The following is a 14,046-nucleotide window of genomic DNA, read 5'->3' as shown; positions in this document are numbered from 1 at the left end:
TCCACCTCTCACCCCCCCTCCACCTCTCACCCCACCTCCACCTCTCACCCCCCCACCTCCACATCTCACCCCCCCACCTCTCACCTGCTCCACCTCTCACCCCCCCCCCACCTCTCCCCCCCCCCCACCTCTCCCCCCCCCCACCTCTCACCCCCTCCACCTCTCACCCACCCACCTCCACCTCTCACCCCCCCTCCACCTCTCCCCCCTCCCACCTCTCACCCCCCCACCTCTCACCCGCTCCACCTCTCACCCGCTCCACCTCTCACTCCCCCCCACCTCTCAACCCCCTCCACCTCTCACCCCACCAATTCTCACTCCCCCCACCTCTCACCCCCCTCCACCTCTAACCCCCTCCACCTCTCAACCCCCCTCCTCTCACCCGCTCCACCTCTCACCCCTCCCCCACCTCTCACCCCCCTCCACCTCTCACCCCCCTCCACCTCTCACCCCCTTCACCTCTCACCCCCACCTCCACCTCTCACCGCCCTCACCCCCCCATCTCTTACTCCCCCCCACCTCTCACCCTCCCCATCTCTCACCCCCCCACCTCTCACCCCCCCACCTCTCAACCCCCTCCACCTCTCACCCTCCCACCTCTCACCCCCCTCCACCTCTCACCCCCCTCCACCTCTCACTCCCCCCCACCTCTCACCCCCCTCCACCTCTCACTCCCCCCCACCTCTCACCCCCCTCCACCTCTCACTCCCCCCCACCTCTCACCCCCCTCCACCTCTCACCCCCCCTCCACCTCTCACCCCCCTCCACCTCTCACCCCCCTCCACCTCTCACCCCCCTCCACCTCTCACCCCCTTCACCTCTCACCCCCTTCACCTCTCACCCCCTTCACCTCTCACCCCCCCACCTCTCACCCCCCCCCATCTCCACCTCTCACCCACCTCCACCTCTCACCCGCTCCACCTCTCAACCCCCCACCTCTCACCCCCCCCACCTCTCACTCCCCCACCTCTCACCCCCCCCACCTCCACCTCTCACCCCCCCTCTCACCCCCCCTCCACCTCTCACCCCCCCACCTCTCACCCCCCCCCACCTCCATCTCTCACCCACCTCCACCTCTCACCCCCCCACCTCTCTCCCCCCCCTACCTCTCACCCGCTCCACCTCTCACTCCCCGAGTGATGCCTCACCATGGGCCAAATATCCAAGTGATGCCTCACCATGGGCCACATATCCAAGTGATGCCTCACCCTGGGACAAATATCAAAGTGGTGACTCACCATGATCAAATATCCAAGTGATGCCTCACCATGATCAAATATGCAAGTGATGCCTCACCCTGGGCCAAATATCCAAGTGATGCCTCACAATGATCAAATATCCAGGTGATGCCTCACCATGGGCCAAATATCCAAGTGATGCCTCACCATGGGCCAAATATCCAAGTGGTGCCTCACCATGGGCCAAATATCCAAGTGATGCCTCACCATGGGCCAAATATCCAAGTGATGCCTCACCATGGGCCAAATATCCAAGTGATGCCTCACCATGGGCCAAGCATCCAAGTGATGCCTCACCATGGGCCAAATATCCAAGTGATGCCTCACCATGGGCCAAATATCCAAGTGATGCCTCACCATGGGCCAAATATCCAAGTGGTGCCTCACCATGGGCCAAATACCCAAGTGATGCCTCACCATGATCAAATATCCAAGTGATGCCTCACCTTGGGCCAAATATCCAAGTGATGCCTCACCATGGGCCAAATATCCAAGTGATGCCTCACCATGGGCCAAATATCAAAGTGATGCCTTACCATGGGCCAAATATCCAAATGATGCCTCACCATGATCAAATATCCATGTTATGCCTCACCATGGGCCAAATATCCAAGTGATGCCTCACTATGGGCCAAATATCCAAGTGATGCCTCACCATGCGGCAAATATCCAAATGATGCCTCACCATGGGCCAAATATCCAAGTGATGCCTCACCATGGGCCAAATATCCAAGTGATGCCTCACCATGATCAAATATATAAGTGATGCCTTACCATGGGCCAAATTTCCAAGTGATGCCTCACCATGATCAAATATCCATGTTATGCCTCACCATGGGCCAAATATCCAAGTGATGCCTCACCATGATCAAATATATAAGTGATGCCTTACCATGATCAAATATATAAGTGATGCCTTACCATGGGCCAAATATCCAAATGATGCCTCACCATGATCAAATATCCATGTTATGCCTCACCATGGGCCAAATATCCAAGTGATGCCTCACCATGATCAAATATATAAGTGATGCCTCACCATGATCAAATATATAAGTGATGCCTTACCATGGGCCAAATATCCAAATGATGCCTCACCATGATCAAATATCCATGTTATGCCTCACCATGGGCCAAATATCCAAGTGATGCCTCACCATGGGCCAAATATCCATGTGATGCCTCACCATGATCAAATATCTAAGTGATGCCTCACCAGGGGCCAAATATCCAAGTGGTGCCTCTCCATGGGACAAATATCCAAGTGATGCCTCACGATGATCAAATATCCAAGTGATGCCTCACCATGATCAAATATCCAAGTGATGCCTCACCATGATCAAATATCCAAGTGATGCCTCACCATGGACCTAATATCCAAATGATGCCTCACCATGGGCCAAATATTCAAGTGATGCCTCAGCATGGGCCAAATATCCAAGTGGTGCCTCATCAAGATCAAATATCCAAGTGATGCCTCACCATTGGCCAAATATCCAAGTGGTGTCTCACCATGATCAAATATCCAAGGGGGGCCTTACCATGATCAAATATCCAAGTGGTGCCTCACCATGATCAAATATCCAAGTGGTGCCTCACTATAATCAAATATCCAAGTGATGCCTCACCATGATCAAATATCCAAGTGATGCCTCAGCACGGGCCAAATATCCAAGTGATGCCTCACCATGGGCCAAATATCCAAGTGATGCCTCACCATGATCAAATATCCAAGTGATGCCTCACCATGGGCCAAATATCCAAGTGATGCTTCACCATGATCAAATATCCAAGTGATGCCTCACCAAGGGCCAAATATCCTAGTGATGCTTCACCATGATCAAATATCCAAGTGATGTCTCACCATGATCAAATATATAAAATGATGCCTCACCATGGGCCAAATATCCAAGTGATGCTTCACCATGATCAAATATCCAAGTGATGCCTCACCATGGGCCAAATATCCAAGTGATACCTTATCATGGGCCAAATATCCAAGCGATGCCTCACCATGATCAAATATCAAAGTGATGCCTCAGCATGGGTCAAATATCCAAGTGATGCCTCACCATGGGCCAAATATCCAAGTGATACCTCACAATGATCAAATATTTAAAATGATGCCTCACCATGGGCCAAATATCCAAGTGATGCCTCACCATGAGCAAATATCCAAGTGATGCCTCACCATGGCCCAAATATCCAAGTGATGCTTCACCATGATCAAATATCCAAGTGATGCCTCACTATGGGCCAAATATCCAAGTGATGCCTCACCATGGGCCAAATATCCAAGTGGTGCCTCACCATGGTCCAAATATCCAAGTGGTGCCTCACCATGGTCCAAATATCCAAGTGATGCCTCACCATGGGCCAAATATCCAAGTGATGCCTCACCATGGGCCAAATATCCAAGTGATGCCTCACCATGGGCCAAATATCCAAGTGATGCCTCACCATGGGCCAAATATCCAAGTGGTGCCTCACCATGGGCCAAATACCCAAGTGATGCCTCACCATGATCAAATATCCAAGTGATGCCTCACCATGATCAAATATCCAAGCGGTGCCTCACCATGATCAAATATCCAAGTGATACCTCACCATGATCAAATATCCAAGTGATGCTTCACCATGATCAAATATCCAAGTGATGCCTCACCATGGGCGAAAAATCCAAGTGATGCCTCACCATGGGCCAAATATCCAAGTGGTGCCTCACCATGGTCCAAATATCCAAGTGGTGCCTCACCATGGTCCAAATATCCAAGTGATGCCTCATGTGGGAACCGACCTGTGAGATTTATATTTATTTTATTTATATGAATTTATATTTACGTTAATTTATATACTTTGATAGCAATTTGTATAATGATAAGTGGACTGTATTTCTGCAATAATCTCTTAATCTCACAAATCGATCCTCTACACATTAGGGGGGGTTTATATTTATATATATGCAGCCAATCAAACTACAGTATTAACTACATACATTGAAAAGGTTCCTTATCTTATAGTACAGCAGGTTAGTCCACCAGGTATAACTAGGGTGTAGACACCAAATTATCCTCTTTGAGGTAGCTTCCATCACCCAGTAACTGGTGCACAAAATCTTGCTTCCTCGTCTTGACCTGTCAAAAGGGCGCTAACTGTGAAGCCAGATACCTATATATGACAAGCTATATCAGAGAAAATACTGTACATGGAACAATAAAGACCTGGCTTAATTACCTTTAGTTTGAGGCTATGTCGTGCTCTAACTGGATCACCCTATATAATGACATTAATGGCCATAAATGAAAGATACATGGGTTTCGGAAAGAACACTTAACTTGAATTTGTTGACAGCGTGTGATAATGGTACACCTTTGGTTTCCATAACACTTCGTCCAAGTAAAATTAACAGGAGCCGAATTTGCTCCCGAGAGCCTCTGGTCTAGTCTCAACAATGGCAATGTCTAACACTCCATACTATTGACGCTACTGGCCGACATTGTCCAGATATGATAGGAGCCGAATTTGCTCCACACGTCTCGGAGGTGACACAACAATGGCTGCCCTCCTCCTCCACTCTGACGCCTGGCTTACATTGTCCAGATGTCAAAAGTGATAGAAGGGTCACATTTACTCTACTTTAATATCGATAATTAAGTTAATTTATATAAGATGTTTTTATGATGGTAAAGTCCAAAGACTAATGTATTTAAGAATAATTCCCAGCATAATAGGTGGTGATTTATAATAGTATGTGGTGATGATATCCCGTTTTCTATAGACGGTAATTCCACTACAAGTTACATTTTCTATGGGTAACTTGTTGGTAATACAGCAGCAATTATTATCTGTCTGTATGATTATTAAATGGTGTCGGATTTTCCGACACCTCACCATGGGCCAAATATCCAAGTGATGCCTCACCATGGGCCAAATATCCAAGTGATGCCTCACCATGGGCCAAGCATCCAAGTGATGCCTCACCATGGGCCAAATATCCAAGTGATGCCTCACCATGGGCCAAATATCCAAGTGATGCATTACCATGGGTCAAATATCCAAGTGGTGCCTCACCATGGGCCAAATACCCAAGTGATGCCTCACCATGATCAAATATCCAAGTGATGCCTCACCATGGGCCAAATATCCAAGTGATGCCTCACCATGGGCCAAATATCCAAGTGATGCCTCACCATGGGCCAAATATCAAAATGATGCCTTACCATGGGCCAAATATCCAAGTGGTGCCTCACAATGGTCCAAATATCCAAGTGGTGCCTCACCATGGTCCAAATATCCAAGTGATGCCTCACCATGGGCCAAATATCCAAGTGATGCCTCACCATGGGCCAAATATCCAAGTGATGCCTCACCATGGGCCAAATATCCAAGTGATGCCTCACCATGGGCCAAATATCCAAGTGATGCCTTACCATGGGCCAAATATCTAAGTGGTACCTCACCATGATCAAATATCAAAGTGATGCCTCACCATGGGCCAAATATCCAAGAGGTGCATCATTATGATCAAATATCCAAGTGATGCCTCACCATGGGCCAAATATCAAAATGATGCCTTACCATGGGCCAAATATCCAAGTGGTGCCTCACAATGGTCCAAATATCCAAGTGGTGCCTCACCATGGTCCAAATATCCAAGTGATGCCTCACCATTGGCCAAATATCCAAGTGATGCCTCACCATGGGCCAAATATCCAAGTGATGCCTCACCATGGGCCAAATATCCAAGTGATGCCTCACCATGGGCCAAATATCCAAGTGATGCCTTACCATGGGCCAAATATCCAAGTGATGCCTTACCATGGGCCAAATATCCAAGTGATGCCTCACCATTATCAAATATCCAAGTGATGCCTCACCATGATCAAATATCCACGTGATGCCTCACCATGATCAAATATCCAAGTGATGCCTCACCATGATCAAATATCCAAGTGGTGCCTCATCATGATCAAATATCCAAGTAATGCCTCACCATTGGCCAAATATCCAAGTGATGCCTCACCATGGGCCAAATATCCAAGTGATGCCTCACCATGATCAAATATCCAAGTGATGCCTCACCATGATCAAATATCCAAGTGATGCCTCCCCATGGGCCAAATATCCATGTGATGCCTCACCATGGGCCAAATATCCAAGTGATGCCTCACCATCATCAAATATCCAAGTGATGCCTCACCATGATCAAATATCCAAGTGATGCCTCACCATGATCAAATATCAAAGTGATGCCTCACCATGATCAAATATCCAAGTGATGCCTCACCATGATCAAATATCCAAGTGATGCCTCACCATTGGCCAAATATCCATGTGATGCCTCACCATGATCAAATATCCAAGTGATGCCTCACCATGATCAAATATGCAAGTGATGCCTCACCATGATCAAATATCCAAGTGATGCCTCACCATGATCAAATATCCAAGTGATGCCTCACCACGGGCCAAATATCCAAGTGATGCCTCACCATGATCAAATATCCAAGTGATGCTTCACCATGGGCCAAATATCCGAGTGATGCCTCACCATAGGCCAAATATCCAAGTGATGCCTCACCATGGGCCAAATATCCAAGTGATGCCTCACCATGGGCCAAATATCCAAGTGATGCCTCACCATGGGCCAAATATCCAAGTGATGCCTCACCATGGGCCAAATATCAGAGTGATGCTTCACAATGGGCCAAATATCCGAGTGATGCCTCACCATGATCAAATATCCAAGTGATGCTTCACCATGGGCCAAATATCCGAGTGATGCCTCACCATAGGCCAAATATCCAAGTGATGCCTCACCATGGACCAAATATCCAAATGATGCCTCACCATGATCAAATATCCAAGTGATGCCTCACCATGGGCCAAATATCCAAGTGATGCCTCACCATAGGCCAAATATCCAAGTGATGCCTCACCATGGGCCAAATATCCAAGTGGTGCCTCACCATGGGCCAAATACCTAAGTGGTGCCTCATCATGAGCCAAATATCCAAGTGATGCCTCACCATGGGCCAAATATCCAAGTGATGCCTCACCATGATCAAATATCCAAGTGATGCCTCTCCATGATCAAATATCCAAGTGATGCCTCACTGTGAGCCAAATATCCAAGTGATGCCTCACCATGGGCCAAATATCCAAGTGGTGCCTCACCATGATCAAATTTTTAAAATGATGCCTCACCATGTGCCAAATATTCAAGTGATGCCTCACCATGGGCCAAATATCCAAGTGGTGCCTCACCATGATCAAATATCCAAGTGATGCCGCACCATTGGCCAAATATCCAAGTGATGCCTCACCATTGGCCAAATATCCAAGTGATGCCTCACCATGGACCAAATATCCAAGTGATGCCTCACCATGCTCAAATATCCAAGTGATGCCTCACCATGGGCCAAATATCCAAGTGGTGCCTCACCATGATCAAATATCCAAGTGATGCCTCACCATGGGCCAAACATCCAAGTGATGTCTCAACATGAACAAATATCCAAGTGATGCCTCACTATGGGCCAAATATCCAAGTGATGCCTCACCATGCGCCAAATATCGAAGTGGTGCCTCACCATTAGCCAAATATCCAAGTGATGCCTCACCATGATCAAATATCCAAGTGGAGCCTCACTATGATCAAATATCCAAGTGGTACCTCACCATGATCAAATATCCAAGCGGTGCCTCACCATGATCAAATATCCAAGTGATGCCTCACCATGATCAAATATCCAAGTGATGCCTCACTATGGGCCAAATATCCAAGTGGTGCCTCACCATGAGCCAAATATCTAAGTGATGCCTCACCATGGGCCAAATATCCATGTGATGCTTCACCAAGATCAAATATCCAAGTAATGCCTCACCATGGGCCAAATATCCAAGTGATGCCTCACCATGATCAAATATCCAAGTGATGCCTCACCATTGGCCAAATATCCAAGTGATGCTCACCATTATCAAATATCCAAGTGATGCCTCACCATGATCAAATATCCAAGTGATGCCACACCATGATCAAATATCCAAGTGATGCCTCACCATGGGCCAAATATCCAGGTGATGCCTCACCATGGGCCAAATATCCAGGTGATGCCTCACCATGGGCCAAATATCCAAGTGATGCCTCACCATGGGCCAAATATCCAAGTGATGCCTCACCATGATCAAATATCCAAGTGATGCCTCACCATGGGCCAAATATCCAAGTGGTGCCTCACCATGATCAAATATCCAAGTGATGCCTCACCATGATCAAATATGCAAGTGATGCCTCACCATGATCAAATATGCAAGTGATGCCTCACCCTGGGCCAAATATCCAAGTGATGCCTCACAATGATTAAATATCCAAGTGATGCCTCACCATGGGCCAAATATCCATGTGATGCCTCACCATGGGCCAAATATCCAAGTGATGCCTCACCATGGGCCAAATATCCAAGTGGTGCCTCACCATGGTCCAAATATCCAAGTGGTGCCTCACCATGGTCCAAATATCCAAGTGATGCCTCACCATGGGCCAAATATCCAAGTGATGCCTGACCATGGGCCAAATATCCAAGTGATGCCTGACCATGGGCCAAATATCCAAGTGATGCCTCACCATGGGCCAAATATCCAAGTGGTGACTCACCATGGTCCAAATATCCAAGTGATGCCTCACCATGGGCCAAATATCTATGTGATGCCTCACCATGGTCCAAATATCAAGTGATGCCTCACCATGATCAAATATCCAAGTGATGCCTCACCATGGGCCAAATATCCAAGTGATGCCTCACCATGGGCCAAATATCCAAGTGATGCCTCACCATGATGAAATATCCAAGTGATGCCTCACCATGATTAAATATCCAAGTGATGCCTCACCATGGGCCAAATATCCAAGTGATGCCTCACCATGGGCCAAATATCCAAATGGTGCCTCACCATGGGCCAAATATCCAAGTGATGCCTCACCATGGGCCAAATATCTAAGTGGTGCCTCACCATGATCAAATATCCAAGTGATGCCTCACCATGGGCCAAATATCTAAGTGGTGCCTCACCATGATCAAATATCCAAGTGATGCCTCACCATGGGCCAAATATCGTTGGAGGACGAGGTTTGAGTAAGTATTTCTGATACTTTTGGAAATAAACCCAAGCATTGTATTCAGTTCCATGTGCATTAATACACTGCTCGTTAGGTCTCGGGTTATTATGACTCTTCAAGTCTCTTTCGCAACTTGAATTGTTCAAAGATGCATCATTCACCCGGTAGACGGTGCCACTTATTTCCAAAGTTTAAGGTTATGCACTTATCAACGTTGAACAGCATCTGCAAATTTTTCGACCCAATTCGGCATTATACTGAAGTCTTTCTGGAGTTGTGTAGTGCACTTATTCGAGTTTGCTAGTCAACCGAATTTTGTATCATCGGCAAACGTTTTGATATTACTGTTCGCCCCAACATCTAATCTGTTGTGGATATTGTTCTCCTGTGTTTGTGAAGCTGTGCTGTATTATTTATGCATTGTGGTCAGATCAACAAAGGTCCCCTTTTTGTGTAGTCGTCTTCACTCACCTGGTTCTCAGTCTACGTGAGTTAGAATAGTTTCAGTTTCATATTTATTTTGTAGTCTTGGATACAGCAGTGTAGTAGACGTTGAGACGGAGCTTGGAGCAGAGCAGAGAGCTGAGTGTGGCCGGAGTCGCGGTGCTGTATGTGGGAGATTGTTGTAGCTCGATGCGGTCCTAGTCTGCTGCCTGTTCTGTGTCGAAGCTGTTGCGTCTTGGAGACGAGTAGCACTGCCTACGCCGAGTGCTACATTCTTGACTGAAAATTGTTCTTATTTCTGAAATTGTTCGTATTCTGAAACCCGGTAATGGAAATTGTTATTTCCTAGCACCAGTATGTCAAGTAATCTTAAATCTAAATCTCCCGATGGTCACTGTTTTCTAATTCGCTCCCGATTTCCACATCAATAAGTGTTTCTTTACCAGCACCAGGTCCAATATAATATCTCTTATGGGCTTATTTACACTTGCGTCAAGAAGCAGTCTTTGACCACTTCCAGAAGTTCCTCAGCTGCTGGATTTTTTGTTTCTGAATTTCAAATAATTCCTTCATTGTTGAAATCTCCAGCGATGCACATTACTTTTACTAGAGGCATACTCAGTAGAGGCAAATAAGCTCAGTGGCACTAGAAATATGTTCAAACCGCATACCCCTAAGAAAAAAAGAGGAAGAGATGCAGATTGGAACGGGAACGTCGTTCCCTATATAGGCGAAGAAAACGAATCGCGGAACAACTTGAGAGTCGCACCCTATCTCAAGAACGGCGAAGAAAGTTAGGTAGAGAAATAGAAACAATTGAACTCAAGCTACAAGAATCATACAAAACCCAGGAGAGGCAAAGAGAGCAAAAGGCCATCAGTGAAATAGAGAGAAATCCGAAATATTTTTTCTCCTATGCAAAATCAAGATCAAAAACCACATCTAGTATCGGGCCCCTGCGAAAGGGAGATGGAACTTTCACCGATGACAACAAAGAAATGAGCGAGTTACTGAGGAAGCAGTACGACTCTGTTTTCAGCGAGCCATTAAACGCACTGAAGATTGATAACCCAAATTAATTTTTCATGGATATGATACCAACATCAAATCATATATCAGACGTCACCCTATCCCCACTAGATTTTGAAGAAGCCATAAACAGTATGCCTATGCACTCTGCACCAGGCCCGGATTCTTGGAACTTCATATTCATCAAGAACTGTAAAAAACCACTATCGCAGGCCCTCCACATTCTGTGGAGACAAAGCCTAGATACTGGCGTTATCCCTGACATACTAAAAACAGCAGAGATAGCACCACTTCATAAAGGAGGAAATAAGGCAGAGGCAAACAATTACAGACCGATAGCACTAACATCGCACATCATAAAAATTTTTGAGAGAGTGCTAAGAAGATCACAAAATACATGGAATCACAGCATCTCCATAACCCCGGACAACATGGTTTCAGAACAGGGTGCTCTTGCCTGTCGCAGTTATTGGACCACTATGATATGGCATTAGATGCTATGGAAGACAAACAAAACACGGATGTAATTTCCACAGATTTCGCAAAAGCTTTTGATAAATGTGACCATGGTGTTATTGCACATAAAATGAGTTCAAAAGAAATTACCGGAAAAATAGGCAGATGGATCTACAATTTCCTGACTAACAGAACCCAATGTGTAATAGTCAACAAAATAAAATCCAGCCCATCAACCGTGAAGAGCTCAGTCCCCCAGGGTACTGTGCTTGCTCCAGTACTTTTTCTCATCCTCATATCGGACATAGACAAGAACACAACCTATAGCACTGTATCATCCTTTGCAGATGACACTAGGATCTTCATGAGAGTAGGCAACATAGAGGACACGGCAAACCTCCAATCAGATGTAGATCAGGTCTTTCTATGGGCTCCAGAAAAAATTATGGTGTTTAACGAAGATAAGTTCCAGCTCATGCGCTATGGAAAAAAATGAAAATATAAAAACGGAAACCACGTACAAAACTCAGGCAAATCATAACATAAAACGAATAGGCAATGTAAAGGTTCTGGATGTACTCATGTCGGAAGACTTTACCTTTAAAGAACACAATAAAGTAGCCGTCACAACTGCAAGAAAAATGACAGGCTGGATAACAAGAACTTTTCACACTAGAAATGCTATACCGATGATGATACTTTTAAAAACGCTTGTGCTCTCTAGAGTGGAGTACTGCTACACAATGACAGCCCCTTTCAAAGCTGGAGAAATGACCTGGAGAGCGTGCAGAGATCCTTTACTGCTAGAATCCACTCAGTAAAATATCTAAACTTTTGGGACCGACTAAAGAGCCTAAATCTGTACTCCCTTGAGCGCAGGCGGGAGAGATACATAATAATTTACACGTGGAAAATATTAGAGGGGCTGGTCCCAAACCTGCACACAGAAATAACATCACATGAGACCAGAAGACATGGCAGGATGTGCAGAATACCCCCGTTGAAAAGCAGAGGTGCAACAGGTACTCTGAGGGAGAACTCTATCAACATCAGAGGCCCGATACTGTTCAACACGCTTCCACTACACATAAGGGGCATAACTGGCAAACCCCTCACAGTGTTCAAGAGAGAACTGGATAAGCACCTCCAAAGGATTCCTGATCAACCAGGCTGTGACTCATACGTCAGGCTGCGAGCAGCCGCGTCTAACAGCCTGGTTGATCAGTCCAGCAACCAGGAGGCCTGGTCGACGACCGGGCCGCGGGGACGCTGAGCCCCGGAAGCACCTCAAGGTAAGGAGGCTCATACAGTTTCCACCCAGGTGAGTCTACCTCCTGCGTCGTCAAGGTCTGGAGACCTTCATATATACTACTATAATTAGGTTTTCGTTGTTCTCGGCCTATTCCAGCCAAATAGTTCCCGAGCGGTCCTCGGTCTTCACCACCTGGGTGCTACACTTGGGGTCCTCCCTCACAAATATCGCCAATCATACACCTCTTCATCTACGATAAAACGTTTTAAAACAAAATTTGCCCTTCTCAATGATGTTAAATATTCCATGAAAGGTATAATATTTATAATAGTTATGTTCCACACATAACGTTCCACCTTCATGTACAAACTGTTAAGCCACTTTTAGAATGTCAAAACTGTATATTTATTTTGTAGTTAAAAATGTCTACAATCTGATTAAAAAAAGCGCCGAGTTAAAAATGGCCGCGACGAGAAGATAAGCTTCAAGCTACACGACTGCTAGAACTTGTTATTACAGATGCATCACACAACTGTTAGTTAAGAGGGCAAATTAAGGGAAGCATTACATACTTGAGACCTTAAAGTTAACAACACTACACTGTTACCTTTGGCGAATACAAGTGCCTTAAGGTTATAATAAAACAGTTAAACATGCCTTTTGTTACACTCAATACACAGGAGTGTAAACACTAAGGAACTCTATGATTGTGCTACACATCTCCAGCACTCAAGAGGACCAGCCTTCAGGGCAAGCTTCTCTATACTTGTTTACATACACACAGTTCATTTTTTAGAGCAAAGCATCAAAATTCTTGTTTACATACAGAGGACCCATTTTTAGGGTAACACTTGTTCAAATACATCACTCCGCTACCTCAGGCCACGGAGCGTGTCACAGACAGACTGACCTCGTCCAGAGTGGTAGGGTCGAGTACGGCACGCCAGACTGGAGGCTTGAGGACGTCCTCGTTGGCAGCGATGGCGGCGCACAAGGCGGTGGTGAAGGCGAGGCGGTGGTTGGGGTGGAGAGCCCGACTCACGTGGGTCACCACCATCTGCGTCACACTGCACACCAGGGAGTCGATCCGCTGATCAAAGCTCAGCGCCTCAGTACGGTCGCCACCGCTGATGCACGCATTGAACAGCTGTGGGAGGAGGAGCGGTACGAAGGATAAAGAATGCACGCTCAGGAAAATGTGAACAGGGGGAATAAAACGTGGAGTCAAGACCGCACCATCGACCATATCAATAAATATGACACGGTCGATGGTGAGGTCTTTAAGAGAAGTGAACGTGACGAGGTTACGGAGTAAAGGAGCAGTTAATATGCAGTACATGAGCAAATTACGAAGGATCAAATAACGTCTGAGTGTAGCATGCTCCCTACAGTTGAACTTAAGGAAGAGAAGTGATGCCTCTCAAACTCATAAAATAAACCTTAATGCAGTGATCAAATATCTATATTATCCTGAGCTAGAGCCACTTACATAAGTTATCCTATGCTGG

At 46.2% G+C, this 14,046-nt stretch overlaps 1 protein-coding gene across 2 annotated transcripts in view; it reads right to left on the bottom strand.

The window, feature by feature from the left end:
- LOC123757021 (dynein axonemal heavy chain 6-like) overlaps positions 1–14,046 on the bottom strand; it is a 253,215-nt gene that overhangs the window by 53,436 nt on the left and 185,733 nt on the right. For both annotated transcript variants that reach the window (XM_069329440.1, XM_069329439.1), the window contains exon 52: positions 13,449–13,685. In XM_069329440.1, coding sequence (XP_069185541.1) covers positions 13,449–13,685 — 237 coding nt within the window. The remainder of the gene's footprint in view (positions 1–13,448; positions 13,686–14,046) is intronic.

This window comes from Procambarus clarkii, chromosome 22, assembly GCF_040958095.1.
Source record: "Procambarus clarkii isolate CNS0578487 chromosome 22, FALCON_Pclarkii_2.0, whole genome shotgun sequence".
Classification (NCBI taxonomy): domain Eukaryota; kingdom Metazoa; phylum Arthropoda; class Malacostraca; order Decapoda; family Cambaridae; genus Procambarus; species Procambarus clarkii.
The sequence above is the reverse complement of the archived record's forward strand: the minus strand, read 5'-3'. Positions and strand labels throughout refer to the sequence as shown.